The sequence below is a fragment of the Limanda limanda genome, chromosome 17 (assembly GCF_963576545.1).
Source record: "Limanda limanda chromosome 17, fLimLim1.1, whole genome shotgun sequence".
In the NCBI taxonomy this organism is placed as follows: domain Eukaryota; kingdom Metazoa; phylum Chordata; class Actinopteri; order Pleuronectiformes; family Pleuronectidae; genus Limanda; species Limanda limanda.
The window spans coordinates 2,137,998-2,153,033 of NC_083652.1; the positions used below are offsets into that span (position 1 = coordinate 2,137,998).

General features: G+C 42.5%; 1 protein-coding gene across 1 annotated transcript in view; it reads left to right on the plus strand.

The window, feature by feature from the left end:
• The window catches only part of gna13b (guanine nucleotide binding protein (G protein), alpha 13b), a 30,984-nt gene extending 23,208 nt beyond the window's left edge, over nt 1–7,776 (plus strand). Inside the window, exons 3-5 of the mRNA XM_061090904.1 lie at nt 3,774–3,824; nt 6,038–6,238; nt 7,398–7,776. Coding sequence (XP_060946887.1) covers nt 3,774–3,824; nt 6,038–6,238; nt 7,398–7,769 — 624 coding nt within the window. The 3' untranslated portion in view covers nt 7,770–7,776. The remainder of the gene's footprint in view (nt 1–3,773; nt 3,825–6,037; nt 6,239–7,397) is intronic.
• Nucleotides 7,777–15,036: the final 7,260 nt, after the last annotated feature.

Below are 15,036 nucleotides of genomic sequence, written 5' to 3' on the forward strand. Positions count from 1 at the left end.
GGTGGGAGGTGCCTGCTCCACTGACTGTCTCCTCGAGTCGGTCTATGTTGTCCCACGCCAGTGTTGTGAACATACATGGATGAATGTTCACTGGAAGTGTGAGGTCATCCTTGGAAAGCTCCATCTTCTGGAGACACAGTGCTGTATCAACCTCTAGGACCTGTGAGTATGAAATGCTATGTCCAAGCCGGTTTAGGGTGTGGATGAGTTCAGTGTTCCCAGTTAGAGATTTTACGGCAAACGGAAGAAGAATGTGCTTAGCTGGTTTTACCTTGCCAGCTGTGACAGCAAAGACCAAGTCACTACCAAAAGAGGTGGCAAGTCGTTTTACTTTCTCAGATGGCTTTGTGCACTTAAAGTCCCCGGTCAGCAGTGTTTGCAGGAACTGAGTGAGCGATTCAGTAATAAAGTTTTCATCCTGCTCTACATCAGGTGGCCACCGTTGACTGATGTCTTGCTTCTTGATCTCATTTCTCAACTGCAAAGCTACCTTCTTCGCAGCATCCCCAGCTTTGATGGCCCTGGCATGTTGCAGCTCCATTTTCAAGGAGTATGTGGCTTTGGCAAGCTCACTCATAGTTAGGCAGTCTGGGTACAGAAGTAGCCTTCCCTTGTCATCAGATAAGATGTGGATGGACCCTGTCAGCTCAGTCTCCAACTTGCGACGAAGATGTTTCTTGGTCGAGTCTTTGACCTGGCTGAAACCAAGAGAGTCCATTGACGACACTATTCTTGACGTCAGGTCTGTCATGGGTATTATGTCTGGATTGGAAAATAGTTCAATCCTGATATACGCAAGCAGTTCCTCATGGGCATTGTTCTCTGCTGCCTCATACTGTGTTTTTGCATTCTCTCCTTGTTCCATTCCACCAGAACTTGCAACAGACTCTCCACGCGTGTATCCACGGTAGCAGGACCTATGGTAATGCCCCTCAGCAGCAACAAGTTCTCTACTCGTGATAGCAAGTATCCTCTGGTCGAGTTTGCTGGTTGCAGCTTTTCTGATACGATCATCAGCGCGCAACTCTGAACATCGTATGAGCTGTTCCCTGGTGTTTTGACTCTTCTGGTATTTACTTTTTTTCTGACAGAATATACAACGATCTTCAAGTACTCTTGAAGTCCTCGGGGCATCTCTAGATGATCTTCTTGCAAGTGGTTCCGCAGGCTCAACAGAGGCAGCTTTTTTGGGGATTGAGTCCAGGAGCTTCTTCATGGTGAATATGCTACGGCATTTCTGATGGTATTGAACTGGGGGGATCTCTCCCTCACCCAGGCCTTCGGCAAGGTCCAAAATGTGGGCATATTGCCGGATTTGTGCTGCCTTCATTAAAGTCTGCCACGATTCTAGATTCTGGGGTGACACTAGGTTGGAGTCATCACTGGAGCAATGGATGATGCACGTCATCCCTGCCTGCTTCTCAGGCACGCTGCTGGTTTCTTCCATCTTTCCTCAGGACTGAAACTTAAATTTTCCTTTCTCTGCTGTTAAAAGCTGAAAGTAAATGCTCAACTGCGCAAGATTGTGGTCAACCGAATACAACAATGTACATAAGTGTATATCAGGGCTGATCTTGGTGACATCTAAGAATCAGAATTTCAAGTAATAACAACATAACTTGTATGAAAAATCTAAATTTATTATTTTCAATAGTTACAACATTTGACTTACACAAATAATTTAGTTAAAGACGAAAATTATATCACTGTTAAGATGATATTAGCACGTTAGTGATTTGGGCGAATTTCGCTAAAGCACTGAACAGTGAAAACGGTAATATAGCCCTAAAATATGAAAAGCTGCTTTTGTGCAAGGGTTATCATATATTAATAGACTTATATTAGTCATACAAACAACTTAGTATAGGTAAAGTTTTGCCCCCTCAGGTGGTACCAATATGTGGTCTGGCCCATGGACTAAGACATAGTGTCACTATCAATGTCATTTCAATGTTGATCAAAGAATTAGACCCAATTGGGAAGAGAAAGTTCTACACTCTGGCGCAGTCGTCAAACAACTGCTTGTTACTCAAAATCCTATGAATCCTATCTGTAAAATGAAAACACTGCGAGAATCCCAAGACTTTGCCAAGCAGGCAGATAGCTTTTTTATTGGTGAGAGTTAAGAAATGGGACCGTGGGAGCGAGTTAGGATTTTTTTTCCCCTTTTTGCTCATTCAAGAAATTTCTCTCAAATTTAACATTAGACCCAATGGAGAGTTTGTGGAGGACATTATTTTCCAAAAGATGGATCAATCCCAAAGTATAGCTCTGAGAGATTTCAGAGTGACATGTCTGCGGAGCAAACAATTGCTACATCGCTTTGATATAAAAAACATGCATGGCAACCTCCATGTTTGGATTTGAGAGCAAGCTTAAAAACAGTCATTTTTGGGAGAGACGTGACTCCCATTGTACGTTTTTAGCCGCTTTATTGTGATTTTTGAGCAAATCGTTTAACGAAATTTTTAGAAAGTCATAGCACACCATTCGACGTAATTCCACAAGTTTTATTATAGGCCTTGTGCATGTGCGACAAAAATATGGAAGAAGAATAAGTATAATATACGCCACAGAACAATAATATACGTGGAATGCACCTAGATGTGCCCGCACCGCTAGGCACTCATAACATGTGTGCAGAACTCTGTGACCTTCTTTTCATATGCAGTTTTCCGAAATGGCATGCGGGTAATACCTGGAGAATTGACACCTTTGTTGACTTGGTAGTCCAACTTTCACACATGCACAACGCACGGTGTGAGGTGGAGCACCAGGTACAGCAGGCTGAGGCAGGAAGTAATCCTCCTGCTTAGATCACATGATTTTCTTGTCAGCACAAACTCTTCGACATCTTTGTCGGTGACGTCTACTTGTGACTCTTTTTCACCTGGAGATATTTGTCTGCTTTCTTTTTGCTTATGTCGCTTGTTAGAGTCATCATCAACCCCCTCGCTCACTCACGGGGAGTCAAGCAGAGGTTCCAGAGGAGAAAAGCACCTCTCCGAAGAAAATACGTATCTGCGGAGCTCAGTGCGTGTCTGAAAGACTTCCATACAGACTTTGTTTTACCCTCATATAGTTTCTGCTTTAGCTTTGTGCTTATCCGCAATGTAGTTCTCATCCGGCAGAATAATCTTGGCATCACCACCCTCTGTCTTTTACCTGCCACTTGGGCTCAGTACATGAGAGCATGATAACCCTGTGTTATTTATTTCACACATGAGCATGTGGTCTAAAGACTTAAATTGATAAAAACCTCTTAAAAACTAAATAGAAGTTGCTGCATCAAGTGAAGATACCAGATGTTGAATAAAACGTATTGCAGTGTTTTACAATCATCACACAGACCCCGGCGGACTGTCAAACTTTCATAATAATCATCACATCTGTAGTGTTTTTGTGCCATTGCCTTATTGTAGACCCTGCTCACACACCCACTCAAACACACACCCACACATACACACACACAGATTATACAAACAAACCGAGTCTCCCTTTGAGATTTGAGCAGGCAGCTTCTTGTTTTAGATCAAATCTCTTTGCATTCAGACTTCAGTGTAACTTAACTTCCCTTGAGTCCAGCTGCATACACTATGTATCAGCTCTACAAATTTAGAGCACTCCCAGTGAGTTTGTTACTCAGCTGTGGTGCTGGGGTGGTATCACATAACAAGTGACATTAATCAGTGTGGAAGAGAGATCAAGCCATGTTTCATATTCAACTCAGAATTCTCACGATGAAGTCACTATCTATCTTCTCTTTTTCTCAGGGGGAATCCGTCAAGTATTTCCTGGACAATTTGGAAAAGCTCGCACAGTCGGTAAGTTCGGCCCACACTGCAAAGGCTACACAAATCACAGATCTCCAGCAGGCAGAATGATAGGATGATGGGCCAGATGGGTGTGATAGCAGTTTGTTGAAAAGTGTGTTGCTTGTGTGCTAAAAATAGATGTGAAACTTCTGCCTTCCTGTCCCCAGTCGTGTCTTCACACTCACTGTTCCTCCATGTATCTGACTGCCAGCACAGCAGCGAATACTCACACCTGAAAAATACTCAGAACAGCAATTACACACATTTCAATTCATCTAGCAGACTGCTGGACTCAGACAGCTTCATCATCAGAGAAAGGAAATTATACGTTAAATACTGCTCCTAGCCTAGCTGAGCTGTTTGGTAACATATGGAGATGTGGTCATGTGACCCTTATAAAATGACAAACAGAAACCAAGCGAATGTTTCCCCTTCACTCTTCATGATTCCTCCACCCAGGTTCCTATTGGTCAGTCAGTTCCTTGACTAATAAATTACTTTAAGAAGTAGTTTTCAGTAAATCTTTCAGTCATGTGGAGTATATGAGAATATACAGCTACATGTGGTTCACTGCTTTCCACACGTGTTATAATGACATCAGTGGACAATGCCTGAAAATATATTTTTTATTTGACCTGATGAGAAGGCCATTAGAGTCCAGCTACACAACTACCGTCTGCCCCGGTCCAAGAAGACACCCGGGGGATTAGCTTGTGTTGTGAAAGGATCAAGTGACATAAGTTAATAATAATTTTGTTTTGTCTTTATAATCATTTATGATATAATACCTGTGCTATACTTCACAAAAGATGAAGTTGTCTGTGCTTCCTGCCAGGCCTATATTTAGATATGATTGATAATCATATTTTTAAAAATATAATTGTTGATATAATGCAGGGATGAAATTATACCATGGTAAAATTCCCATTAGTTATTTGTACCATGTAACCTTTAATCACCTTGATGATTTGCATCAACCAAAGTCAGCAAGTCTCAAAGATGCAGGCCTAGCAAGTGCGTTATTTGTTGTGTGTTATAAAATCATGGCTGAAGCTACTGGTAGGTAAGGGCTGCAACCGCAGGAGAACTGTTAGTAATCTCTGGCTATAGCCAACATCCACCATCACCAAATTGCTTGTGGTTAAAAAACGCTGACATTCTGTCCTTACTGTTGACATTTCAGCACTTAACGAAAAAGTTGTCAACCCTACAATAAATAATATATATAAATAATATCTTATTTTTTCAAATATATCTCTGTATGAAAAAGAGGTGCAATTGGGAAACACTGACAAAGTTGGAAGATGTGAGATTCAAGAGTTTTAGTTTTAGTTGTTAAGGGGAGAGTCTCCTGATGCTTTGGTCATGTTTGACCAGAGAAAGTCAGGACATAATTATGTAGATATACCCTAGAGTACGTGTCTAAAAAAGGCTCAAATGAAGTTATTAGACAAGGCTGTTGATGAATGTGACTCAGACATCACTTAAGTTTATCAGTGCTGGATTTCTACCTTATAGTCTTTCTGTAGTTGTTGTTTTCTTCTGTGTGAACAAACAAGTGCACTGGAATTCCTGTGTGCAGGGGGTGTTTGGAAAAAAAAAAGTGGATCTTATTTCCATTGTGTATATGTGTATATGTGTGTGTGTGTGTGTGTCGGCGTGGCCTGTCAACGATGACTCTCCACCTCTGGAATGTTTGGAATGTGGATCTATCTTGGAGCATACTGACACACACACGAACAGTCACACACAGTCAAAACATGACTGTGAATAATATTACATCATATTTGGTTTCATGTAGTCAAATAGTCCCTAGTTTTTGCATTGTATTGGCTTAATTGTCAAAGCTGTGTCATTATAGGGGAGGAAAACCACACACACACATTCTCTGGCATCCCCTCATTTGTTTACGTGTGCTTGTTTTGAAGGAATGCACTGTGTTAAACAGGGATGTCTCCATATCATGCACTGGCATGAAAAGTGTGTGCACTGCAACAATAGCATTTCTTTCTCTAACTCTTAATTCGCACTGATTGTGTGTAAGTGGTTAGAGATTGTTTGTCTTTTAAATAAAGAAGCATAACAAATATTCAATATTTAAACCTTCATATGTATAAACGCAGTGTGAATGATATGCACAATATTTGTTGATGGAATTTTGATGGGACCTGTTAAAAGCTGCAGAAACCTACCTACTAATATGTGTAACAATGTGTTGGCAGGACTACCTCCCTAGCCAGCAGGACATCCTCCTGGCCAGAAAACCCACCAAGGGCATCCACGAGTACGACTTTGAGATCAAAAACGTGCCCTTCAAGATGGTGGACGTGGGTGGTCAACGCTCGGAGAGGCGTCGCTGGTTTGAATGCTTTGACTCGGTCACTTCCATCCTCTTCCTTGTCTCCTCCTCAGAATATGATCAGGTGAGTCTGTTGGAAGCCCCGCAGGGTGCTGGGGGTGTTACGAACACCTATGACTGGAATCACTGAATGCTGTTGAATTGACGCTTACTTTAGTTTCACATGACAAAGATTAAACAAGATGGTAAATTGTCTGTATAATTAGCACTAGTTTCTTTTTAGTTGTGTTGTCCACTCAAAGTGCTTTATAGTACAGTTTTGCCATTAACCCATCAGGCGTCAGGGGCAATTTGGGGTTCAGTATCCTGCCCATGGACAGTTTGGTATCCTAATTGGATCAAGTTTTCTTGTATTAAAAACCTTAGTGTCCCTCAACCTACCCACATGAAGGTTTCCCAGATGATGAAAAATATGAACTGGCAGTGGGCTATGAATATTGGAATGTTCGTTGTTTAGAAATTACATTGAGGTTTTGCATGCCATCATAATGACTATAAAAAAAACGACTAAAACACAAATACACATTTGACCCAATTCTCCCAAGAATTAAAGGTCATCAGTTTAATGAATTCATTACAGAAACTAATTGTGCCCCTTTTCTCATTCAGAATGTCAATAACCTAAAAGCTGTACTTGTGAAAATTAGGTTCCTACCTTCGTTTCCACTTTATTTCTCACACTTTGATGTTCTGTTGATTGGCATAGAAGGTTCATCAACCGTGTGCTGGTTATAGGTGAAGGACCCTTTGATATGATGTGCTGTTACATCGGCTCAACCTATCATTAGTGCATGTTGTTGAAATGTAACTCTATGAACTCAGACGGAGAACAGTGGAAACCAACGCAGAACCTGTAACAAAGGCCACACGCTACATCACATTCCTTAATTCCCTGCAGGGCAAAAGGCTTGTAAAGTCCCTTTTGTGTGTTGCTGTTTGTGATTCCACTGCATTTATAAGAGTTAAAATAGGGTAATAAGTCCAAAAAAACAATAATATTTATGTTGTTTAATAAAAGGTCTTGGGGGTAGGAACGACGCCCAAACACCTTACGTTCTGACCTTTTTCCTCTGGTGCCACGACTTTGCCATGGTCGATTTTTGTCCAATACTTACTTGTCTCCTTTGTGCAGACAAACAAATCTGTTGCTCATATCAGTCACATTTTGTCACATCACCTTTGACCCCAGCATACATGACATGTCTGCATTCTGACACCTCCAGGTGCTGATGGAGGACCGACAGACCAACCGGCTGAGCGAGTCCCTCAACATTTTTGAGACCATCGTCAACAACAGGGTTTTCAGCAATGTCTCCATCATCCTGTTCCTGAACAAGACAGACCTCCTGGAGGAGAAGGTGAAGCAGGTGTCCATCAAAGACTACTTCCACGAGTTCTCGGGCGTCCCCACAAGCCTGGCAGACGTCCAGCGCTTCCTGGTGGACTGCTTTCGCAAAAAACGCCGCGAGCAGCTTCAGAAGCCGCTCTACCACCACTTCACCACGGCCATCAACACTGAGAATATCCGTCTGGTGTTCCGTGACGTCAAGGACACCATCCTTCACGACAACCTCAAGCAGCTGATGCTGCAGTGAGGGGACTGACCAGGAGGAGGGAGGGAGGGAGGGGTGGAGGCAAATGTAGAGTGGAAGTCAAGGTGCCTTTTTCCTTACCCTCCCCCCACCGCCGGCCTGTTAACGAACCAGGCAGTGTCACTTTTGAACTTTGACTGTGTATTAAAGCCACCACTACTACCGCCATTCCCCCCATCCACCCCCCACGCTTGCTCTCTGCCTTACTGAGCTTGTTCACTGTGACTTATAACGGCTGCTTTTGACTCAGAGCTCCGACCACCCTTTGACCCTTAAAACCACTGTAAATGACCTCTGCCCCTTGGACCTTGCTGACACCTTGTCATATCCTCCCTGTATGTTTTGCTATGATTAACATCCTTACTCTGTCCCTTTATTTACTGCTGCTCTGACCACTGTTGATGGGGATTGGGAGGGGCTTGTTTGAAATTGGTGTCGCTGAGTAGCATTTAAAGCTGAGGGCGACGCCGGTGTCAGCAGCTCTGTTGCCAGATGTCGCCTTCCTTTTGCAGAACAGTCCTTTTGTTTTGTTGTTGGGTTTACATCTGCTTTCCACTGGACCTCAATGATGACATCACCAGGGCGGGTGGGGTTTTCTTCTGAGAGCAGTGGAACAGGAAAGAACAGAACACGCACGCCCCCCCCACACACACACACACACACACACACACACACACACACACACACACACACACACACACACACACACACACAGACGGACAGACGGACAGACGGACAGACGGACAGACGGACAGAGGGGCAGACAGACAGACAGGGGGGCAGGCAGACAGACAGGGGGGCAGGCAGACAGACAGACAGGGGGGCAGGCAGACAGACAGACAGGGGGGCAGGCAGACAGACAGACAGGGGGGCAGGCAGACAGACAGACAGACAGGGGGGCAGGCAGACAGACAGACACAGACAGATAGGAAGTCCACTAGTTTTCTAATCATTTACTTTCTTTTTCTAGTCTATGAATATACTGTATGTACCTATGCATTTTCCTTTAACTTATATTTTATTAGGGTTTACACATTGTGGATGGGTGACTGCTGGTGGACTCTGTGCTCTCAGTTTGGGGGTTGAGAGAGCACAAACACAAATAGACCACTTGTAAAATAAACCACCTTGCCATCAGGCTAGATAGGGTTCATCATGACGCATCATATTTAAGTTTTTCTCAGGGCACATTGTGAACCACTTGTCTGTGATTTCAAGTCACAGCTCTCCTGGCTCTGCCCCTCCACAAGTCAACTATTACAGTCTTTTCACTGTATGTCAGCAGAAAAGACTGGTCCAAAAAACTGTGGCCATCTTCAACCTGGAACACATTTGACCATCAGGCTCTGGACTATTAGACGCTGGTGACCCACTCTCCTGGTATTAACTTGTGATCTGTACGTGGATGACCACAGACATTTACATTTACATCTCTCGTTAATACGTTGTTTTGTTACCCGCATTCTGTTAATTTCTCTTTGATAATTTGTTCAGAATTTTCAACCAAAGATGCCCAAATTTTATGGTTTTAAAATGTGAGGACTTGTGTGTCCTAATCTAATTTAGTGAACTTAATATTCTTTGTATGAAAAAAACAAGACTTGTGATGACATCAGCTTTCATTAATCGATTTATTTTCGAGTTGCTAATTAGAGCATCACCCAGCATAACCTGGGTTAGAGAATCTAGGAAGGTAGACTGGCAGCATTGATAAATCTATTCACCATACACCTAACATGAACAGATCTCGTGCTAATACCAGGGCTACACTGCGTCTGCTGTGCTTTCATTTGAAAATCATTTTTTCCCTTTTTGGGGTAAAAGATTTAGGCTTAAAAACATAAAGCACAATGTAGTTTGAATGTTGGAGCTGTTAAGTTGATTTGACCATTTAGTGAATGGTTTCTCCATAGGTGGTGATGTAAGATCTGATTGAGGTTGAAAATGGTCATATTTATTCCGCAGCTCTGTGGAATCTCACATCCAAGCCTGCATTTCTTATGTCTCCACTTTATCTTACCACCTTGAGCGTTTAATACAAGAAGTGAGGAGGCAGCTCAACCTCTGTTTTGCTGGCTCAGAAGGTACCTGTTGATCCTTTCCCCTCCACACATCCTGACCTAAAAAGAAAAGGGATAAAACCAGCCTGTATGTTTCTGGCCACTCTTCCTGTAGTATACAGGTTATGTAAAGTTCACATTGTCCTCTTAGCTAATTTTCTAATGTCTAATTCGCTGTAATGCATCTCTCACAGCAACCTAACTCTCACGTGAAGAGTTGATGTAACCCCTCCACATAGATGTCTAAGTATGAGTGGGTTTTTATGTTTTTTATTTACGGATGGTGTTTATTTAAAACCAAAACAGCCCCATTAATCTGCCTCCTCCAGTTGTGTTGAGAGCATGAACACCTCCAGGTAGCTGGTTCCACTGGTTCATGCTAACACTTCAGCAGAAGTTAATGGATTATAATAAGGTGTAACACAAGCCTCTAATGTCACGAAGTTGGCCTGTGGTTGAGCTGTTGCGTCTCCACCTTCAACAGAAATGCTTTTATTGATTAAGGTCACAGTCCTGTGTTTGTGTGGGAACACTGCGTTCCATATGAACCAGCACAGCTACGTCGCTATTTTTTAGTCTTGATAGTTGTAGTTAGAAATGGCAGCTAATCACTGAAAAGACTGTATGACGCCCTGTTTTTCCTGTAACATGCTCCTGTGATCCCACAGACACGGACATTCCCGCCTCCTCTGGCAGGTGGTTGCTCATGGTGTCTTACCCCGTGTCTACACTGGATGTGTCTCGGCCCCCTTTAGTCTTCTGTCTCAGTTTGATTTTGCACAGGGTCGTAACAGCTCGAGTTTGACTCGTTTAACTTGTGGAACATAGTGAGCCCTTAGGAGGACATGACGCAAAACCAGTTTGTTGAGCTGCACCAACATGAGAAAAGGTTTTATTCATGTCTTTTTAGTGGCTGGGTTATGACCCAACTACTGTCGATTACATGCCCTTGATAGTTTTTCAAATTCTACCCATAATCAAGAGTTTAACTCTGATGTATGAATTCAACATGGCCATCGGGGAGTGTACATAAAGCCTGGCTCTGTAATTATGTAACGGTAACTCAAGGAAAGTGGATTTAGTGTTTTATAGACCCAAGCAACCAGTTTAGCTCCGTATTTTACCTTTTTGTTTTTTGTCATACTTCCACGGTTGTTAACCCATGTCTACATACTCTGAACATGTATCTGCCAAAAAGTAATGCAGACATCATGGTCACTGATGCACAGACATGAAGCCAAAATCTCTCCGATAAAGTGGCTACCATTTTGAGCTGGTGATGTCTGTGCATTCCTGACTAGAGTAGAGCAGTGTTATCAAGGTCTCACCCATATACTTGCCCAACCGATCATAAGTCAATCTTGGTTGTCCATCATGGCGCGTCGTTTGGTTTTTATGCCTCTGCGCCGGCAACAGGCAGTAGAGGCACCATGTTTTGGGGTTGTCCATTGGTCCCATTATTTGTGAATGCCAGTTATATTGAAACAATTTTGAAAAAAAATATTGTGTAGATGGTAACTGCACTGTGCAGTATTTCTAGTTTTTATAGCATCAAATAATGAATTAAAACCAAACTTATCAGAAACATGAATATATAGTATGATAAGAACTCCCTTAAATAACAGAAACCATCTTTTTTTTTTTTAATTTACTTTGTCTTAGTTTGATCCATGTCCCATCTGCTAACATGTTGGAAGCAGGGTTTATCACCGCGCTTAAGGGAGCTGTCATGTCTTCCATCAATAGTCATTGGATTACACAGTTGAAATGTGTTTTTAGATTTTGATACTGTGTACACATGAATGGAAGCCAATAGTAATTGTAGTCTATTTTTAATTTAGTCTTAAAATATAACATCAACAGTTGCTGTTCAGCAGTTTGTAGAATCAGCTGACGTACTGGATGATTAGTCTTCTCTTCTTTGGGTCACACACTTCAGATTTACTTCTGTTTAAAGCACATTCATCGTTTGTTTCTCTTTTCTCCTCACACTCTCACAATTTAGCTTTGAGTTAACAATTGCCTTAATCAGTGACATGGAGGGTGAGAAGGACCTGTGAGAGACAGATTGGATCCTCTGTGTCCCAGGTAGCTGACTGAGTGTCCCCAGGACAAACGAGATGCCTGCTGCCACTCAGCATGTGTGCTAGCATGCAGCAAGGCACGTGGCTGATTTCTGGTGTGCATGCATTTTCCCAACTTAAACAGAGGAAGTTGACCAACAGAACTGGCTACCAAAAGCTCAGTGAATTCTCAAAGCTTTGCAGTTCAAGTCAGCATGATTCTCCCTCCGTCAGCCTGTCTGCGACAGGGTGAAACAGCTTCTGTGTGTGTGTGTCACAAACACACTGTCTCCTGTCTGCTGCTTCTTGGACAGCATAAAGCTTAAACCCAGCAGAGGCCTCACTGTCTGGATTCAGACCGCTGCGTCATGTCATAAGGACAGAAGAAAGCCTGTAGTGACACACACTCACACATGCATGTCTCTCAATAGTTGTGGGGAAACTCATTGACATAATTGGCCTTCCCTAGCTCCTTACCCTAACCATCACAACTAAATTCCTAACCCTAAACTTAAAACCAAGTCTTGAATTTGTGACCACAGTCAAAAATGTCCTCAAAATGATGGTATTGAACCAAAATTGGTCCTGATAACTATAGACAGACATGCGTGAACACACACTCACACTCATGAAGTCCCAGTAGAACAGGCAGGCCTGTACCCTGACACAGCCTCTGCTCAACAAACTGGGTTTTGATACATAGACAGTGAACTGTCCCACAGGTGCAGATGGGTGGAACGTGATGGTACGCTGTCTCTGCTCCTCTGGGACGTCTCATTTTCCAGTAATATAATGTCGTGACTCCACAGCCGATCAGTTGACCTGTGGCCTGGACCAAAGAGGAGTCGCATCCTTCCAAAGCACTTACATTTTTGAATTGTCTCCCACCATCTGATGGGTTGAGAAAAGGATCTGGATTTTACAGAGGAGAAAAGAAAAAACTATTCTGGGATTAGAAGAATTTGGTAATAAATAAACAAGCCTCCTAGATGAAAGCACAGAATTAATTGATTTAGGTCAGTTTGGACAGAGACTAACTCAAGCTCAATGTCCATTAATTTTTTTGATGAATTCTGACATTAAATTCAGAATCTCAGAACTCTCTTTTTTCTCTTGCAAACAGATCAGTGGTGGCTGTGATTTAAACGACTGTCTGCTGTTGTGTTATAGCTCCTTGACGGGATTGGTATGCTTTAAACAAACAAGCGTGTACAATGTGTAGTGTTGTGAATGTCCACTGCGGAAGGCATCGGGTTCGCCACACGTCTTTAAACCTCCAAGATCACTGTGCCTTTTGCGTGTCTTTGTCATCTAGTCACCTTGAATGCATCCTTGGTTCTTTGACTTGAGAAATTATAGAAGCAGTCATGTGAAGGAAGAATGGATTTAAATAGCTGGAGAGAAAAGTGTAGCCGCTGCCTCCACCTGCTCCTCCAGTCAGTGGACCAGTCACTGTGTAAAGTCAGATTATAATCTGACAGCCTTTTTCACAGACGGGCTCTGGCAGACCCCAAAGCCTAATCAAAACTGAAACCTCAGCTCAACATGACGGACCAGTTTGTCCCCTTTGTGCTCAGGGGCTGTACTGTGTGTTATCTGTTGGATTGTGGTCCAGGCTTTGTGGTGGGGGGGGGCATAGTTGCATGTTCACCATGTACCTTCCAGCTTCCCACATAGAGCATGTTCAGACCTGGTATTAACTTAACGGATGTCTTAGCCCTAACCCTGAGATATGTCGATAGGTCCTGAGGTGGCACCGTCAGTGCTGTGCTGTCACACCAAGGGTTCTGGTGGGCATCGTTATTTCTAATCCCGGAACATTAAAGATCTGCCTTTGACCCGGAGGCCTTGTTAGAGTTCTGCTCCCAAAGCTCCACGTTGAGCAGTGTTTCACTTTTCTAAAACTCTGCCTTTGACTTTGCCTTTTAACCTTCCTGTGATAATAGTTTTCTACACTGCAGCCTGTGTCTGACATCAGCGCTTGGACTGGAACACGATCAATCAAATATTTCCACTGAGCGAGGTTGTAAATAACCTGTATCACCAACATTGTCCAAACTATGCAACAGCACTGGTCTTCTGATGTGTTACAATTAATCATGAGCTCACTGACTGACGATTCCCTTAATGCTAGTGTTTTATAGAAATATGATCTGCCAAATATACTGATGTTTTGTGCCTCCTCTTCCAACTCTGCCTCTACTGTCCAAACATGTTGACAATGGTTTTATATAGTGTTTTTTTTATTATGCCATACAAGCAGTCTGATGTCCACATACTAAATAACTCACAAGAACCGTTTCCTTCCCAGTTTTGGTATTTTCAGATATGTACAGTCTAACTTATACTGTCTTACCCTTCTACTCTCCTAAATAAATCCAGCTGTTTTTTTAAACACTGTCTCTGCTGTTCTTCTGATTTGCAGTGGAATCATATCATCATCTGGGGTTTTGTGCTTCTTTGCTTCTTTTTCATGCAGCAGTTACTCAGTCGAGCATAAATTACAGTGAATGAATGATTTCTATCCCTTTCTTGTCCTTGATCTGTTTAGTGACAAATCACAACACAAATTATATCAAGGCCCTTTACAAAGTTATACATGTTATATTTTAAAGAAACTCAACCGCTTCTATAGTGAGCAGAGGGAGAGGAAATAAAACTTCCTTTAAACAGGAAGAAACCTCCAATTAAACCAGTGGGTGGAGATCAGATGGACAAGTATAGACAGTGTGTATGTTCGGGTGCTGTGGTAGCTCAGGAAACGGGAGTGTATATTCCTTTGACAGCAGACTGCACACACTCACCATCACATCACAGTGTTGTATTAATACCAGTGCACCTGGAACAGGAAAACTTTCAGGTCAAAAGGAGTCATGATGCACTCAAGGTATTTATGAGCTTTTTGTAGTAAAACTGCAAAGTGGAAGAAACGCATTGAGGGGAGGGGTCACAAGAAGTTGAAACACAATTAAAAATAGTGTTATATACTGATAGGTAATTTGCCTCATATGCCTTAACAATCTGTACAATGTGTTTCATGTCTGTCCTTAACCCTCGACTAGAGTGCGGGAAAAAGCCTTTCCATGTCCTTTCCATTACATGTCATTTAGCTGATGCTTTTGTCCAAAGCGACCTACATTTTTAGTA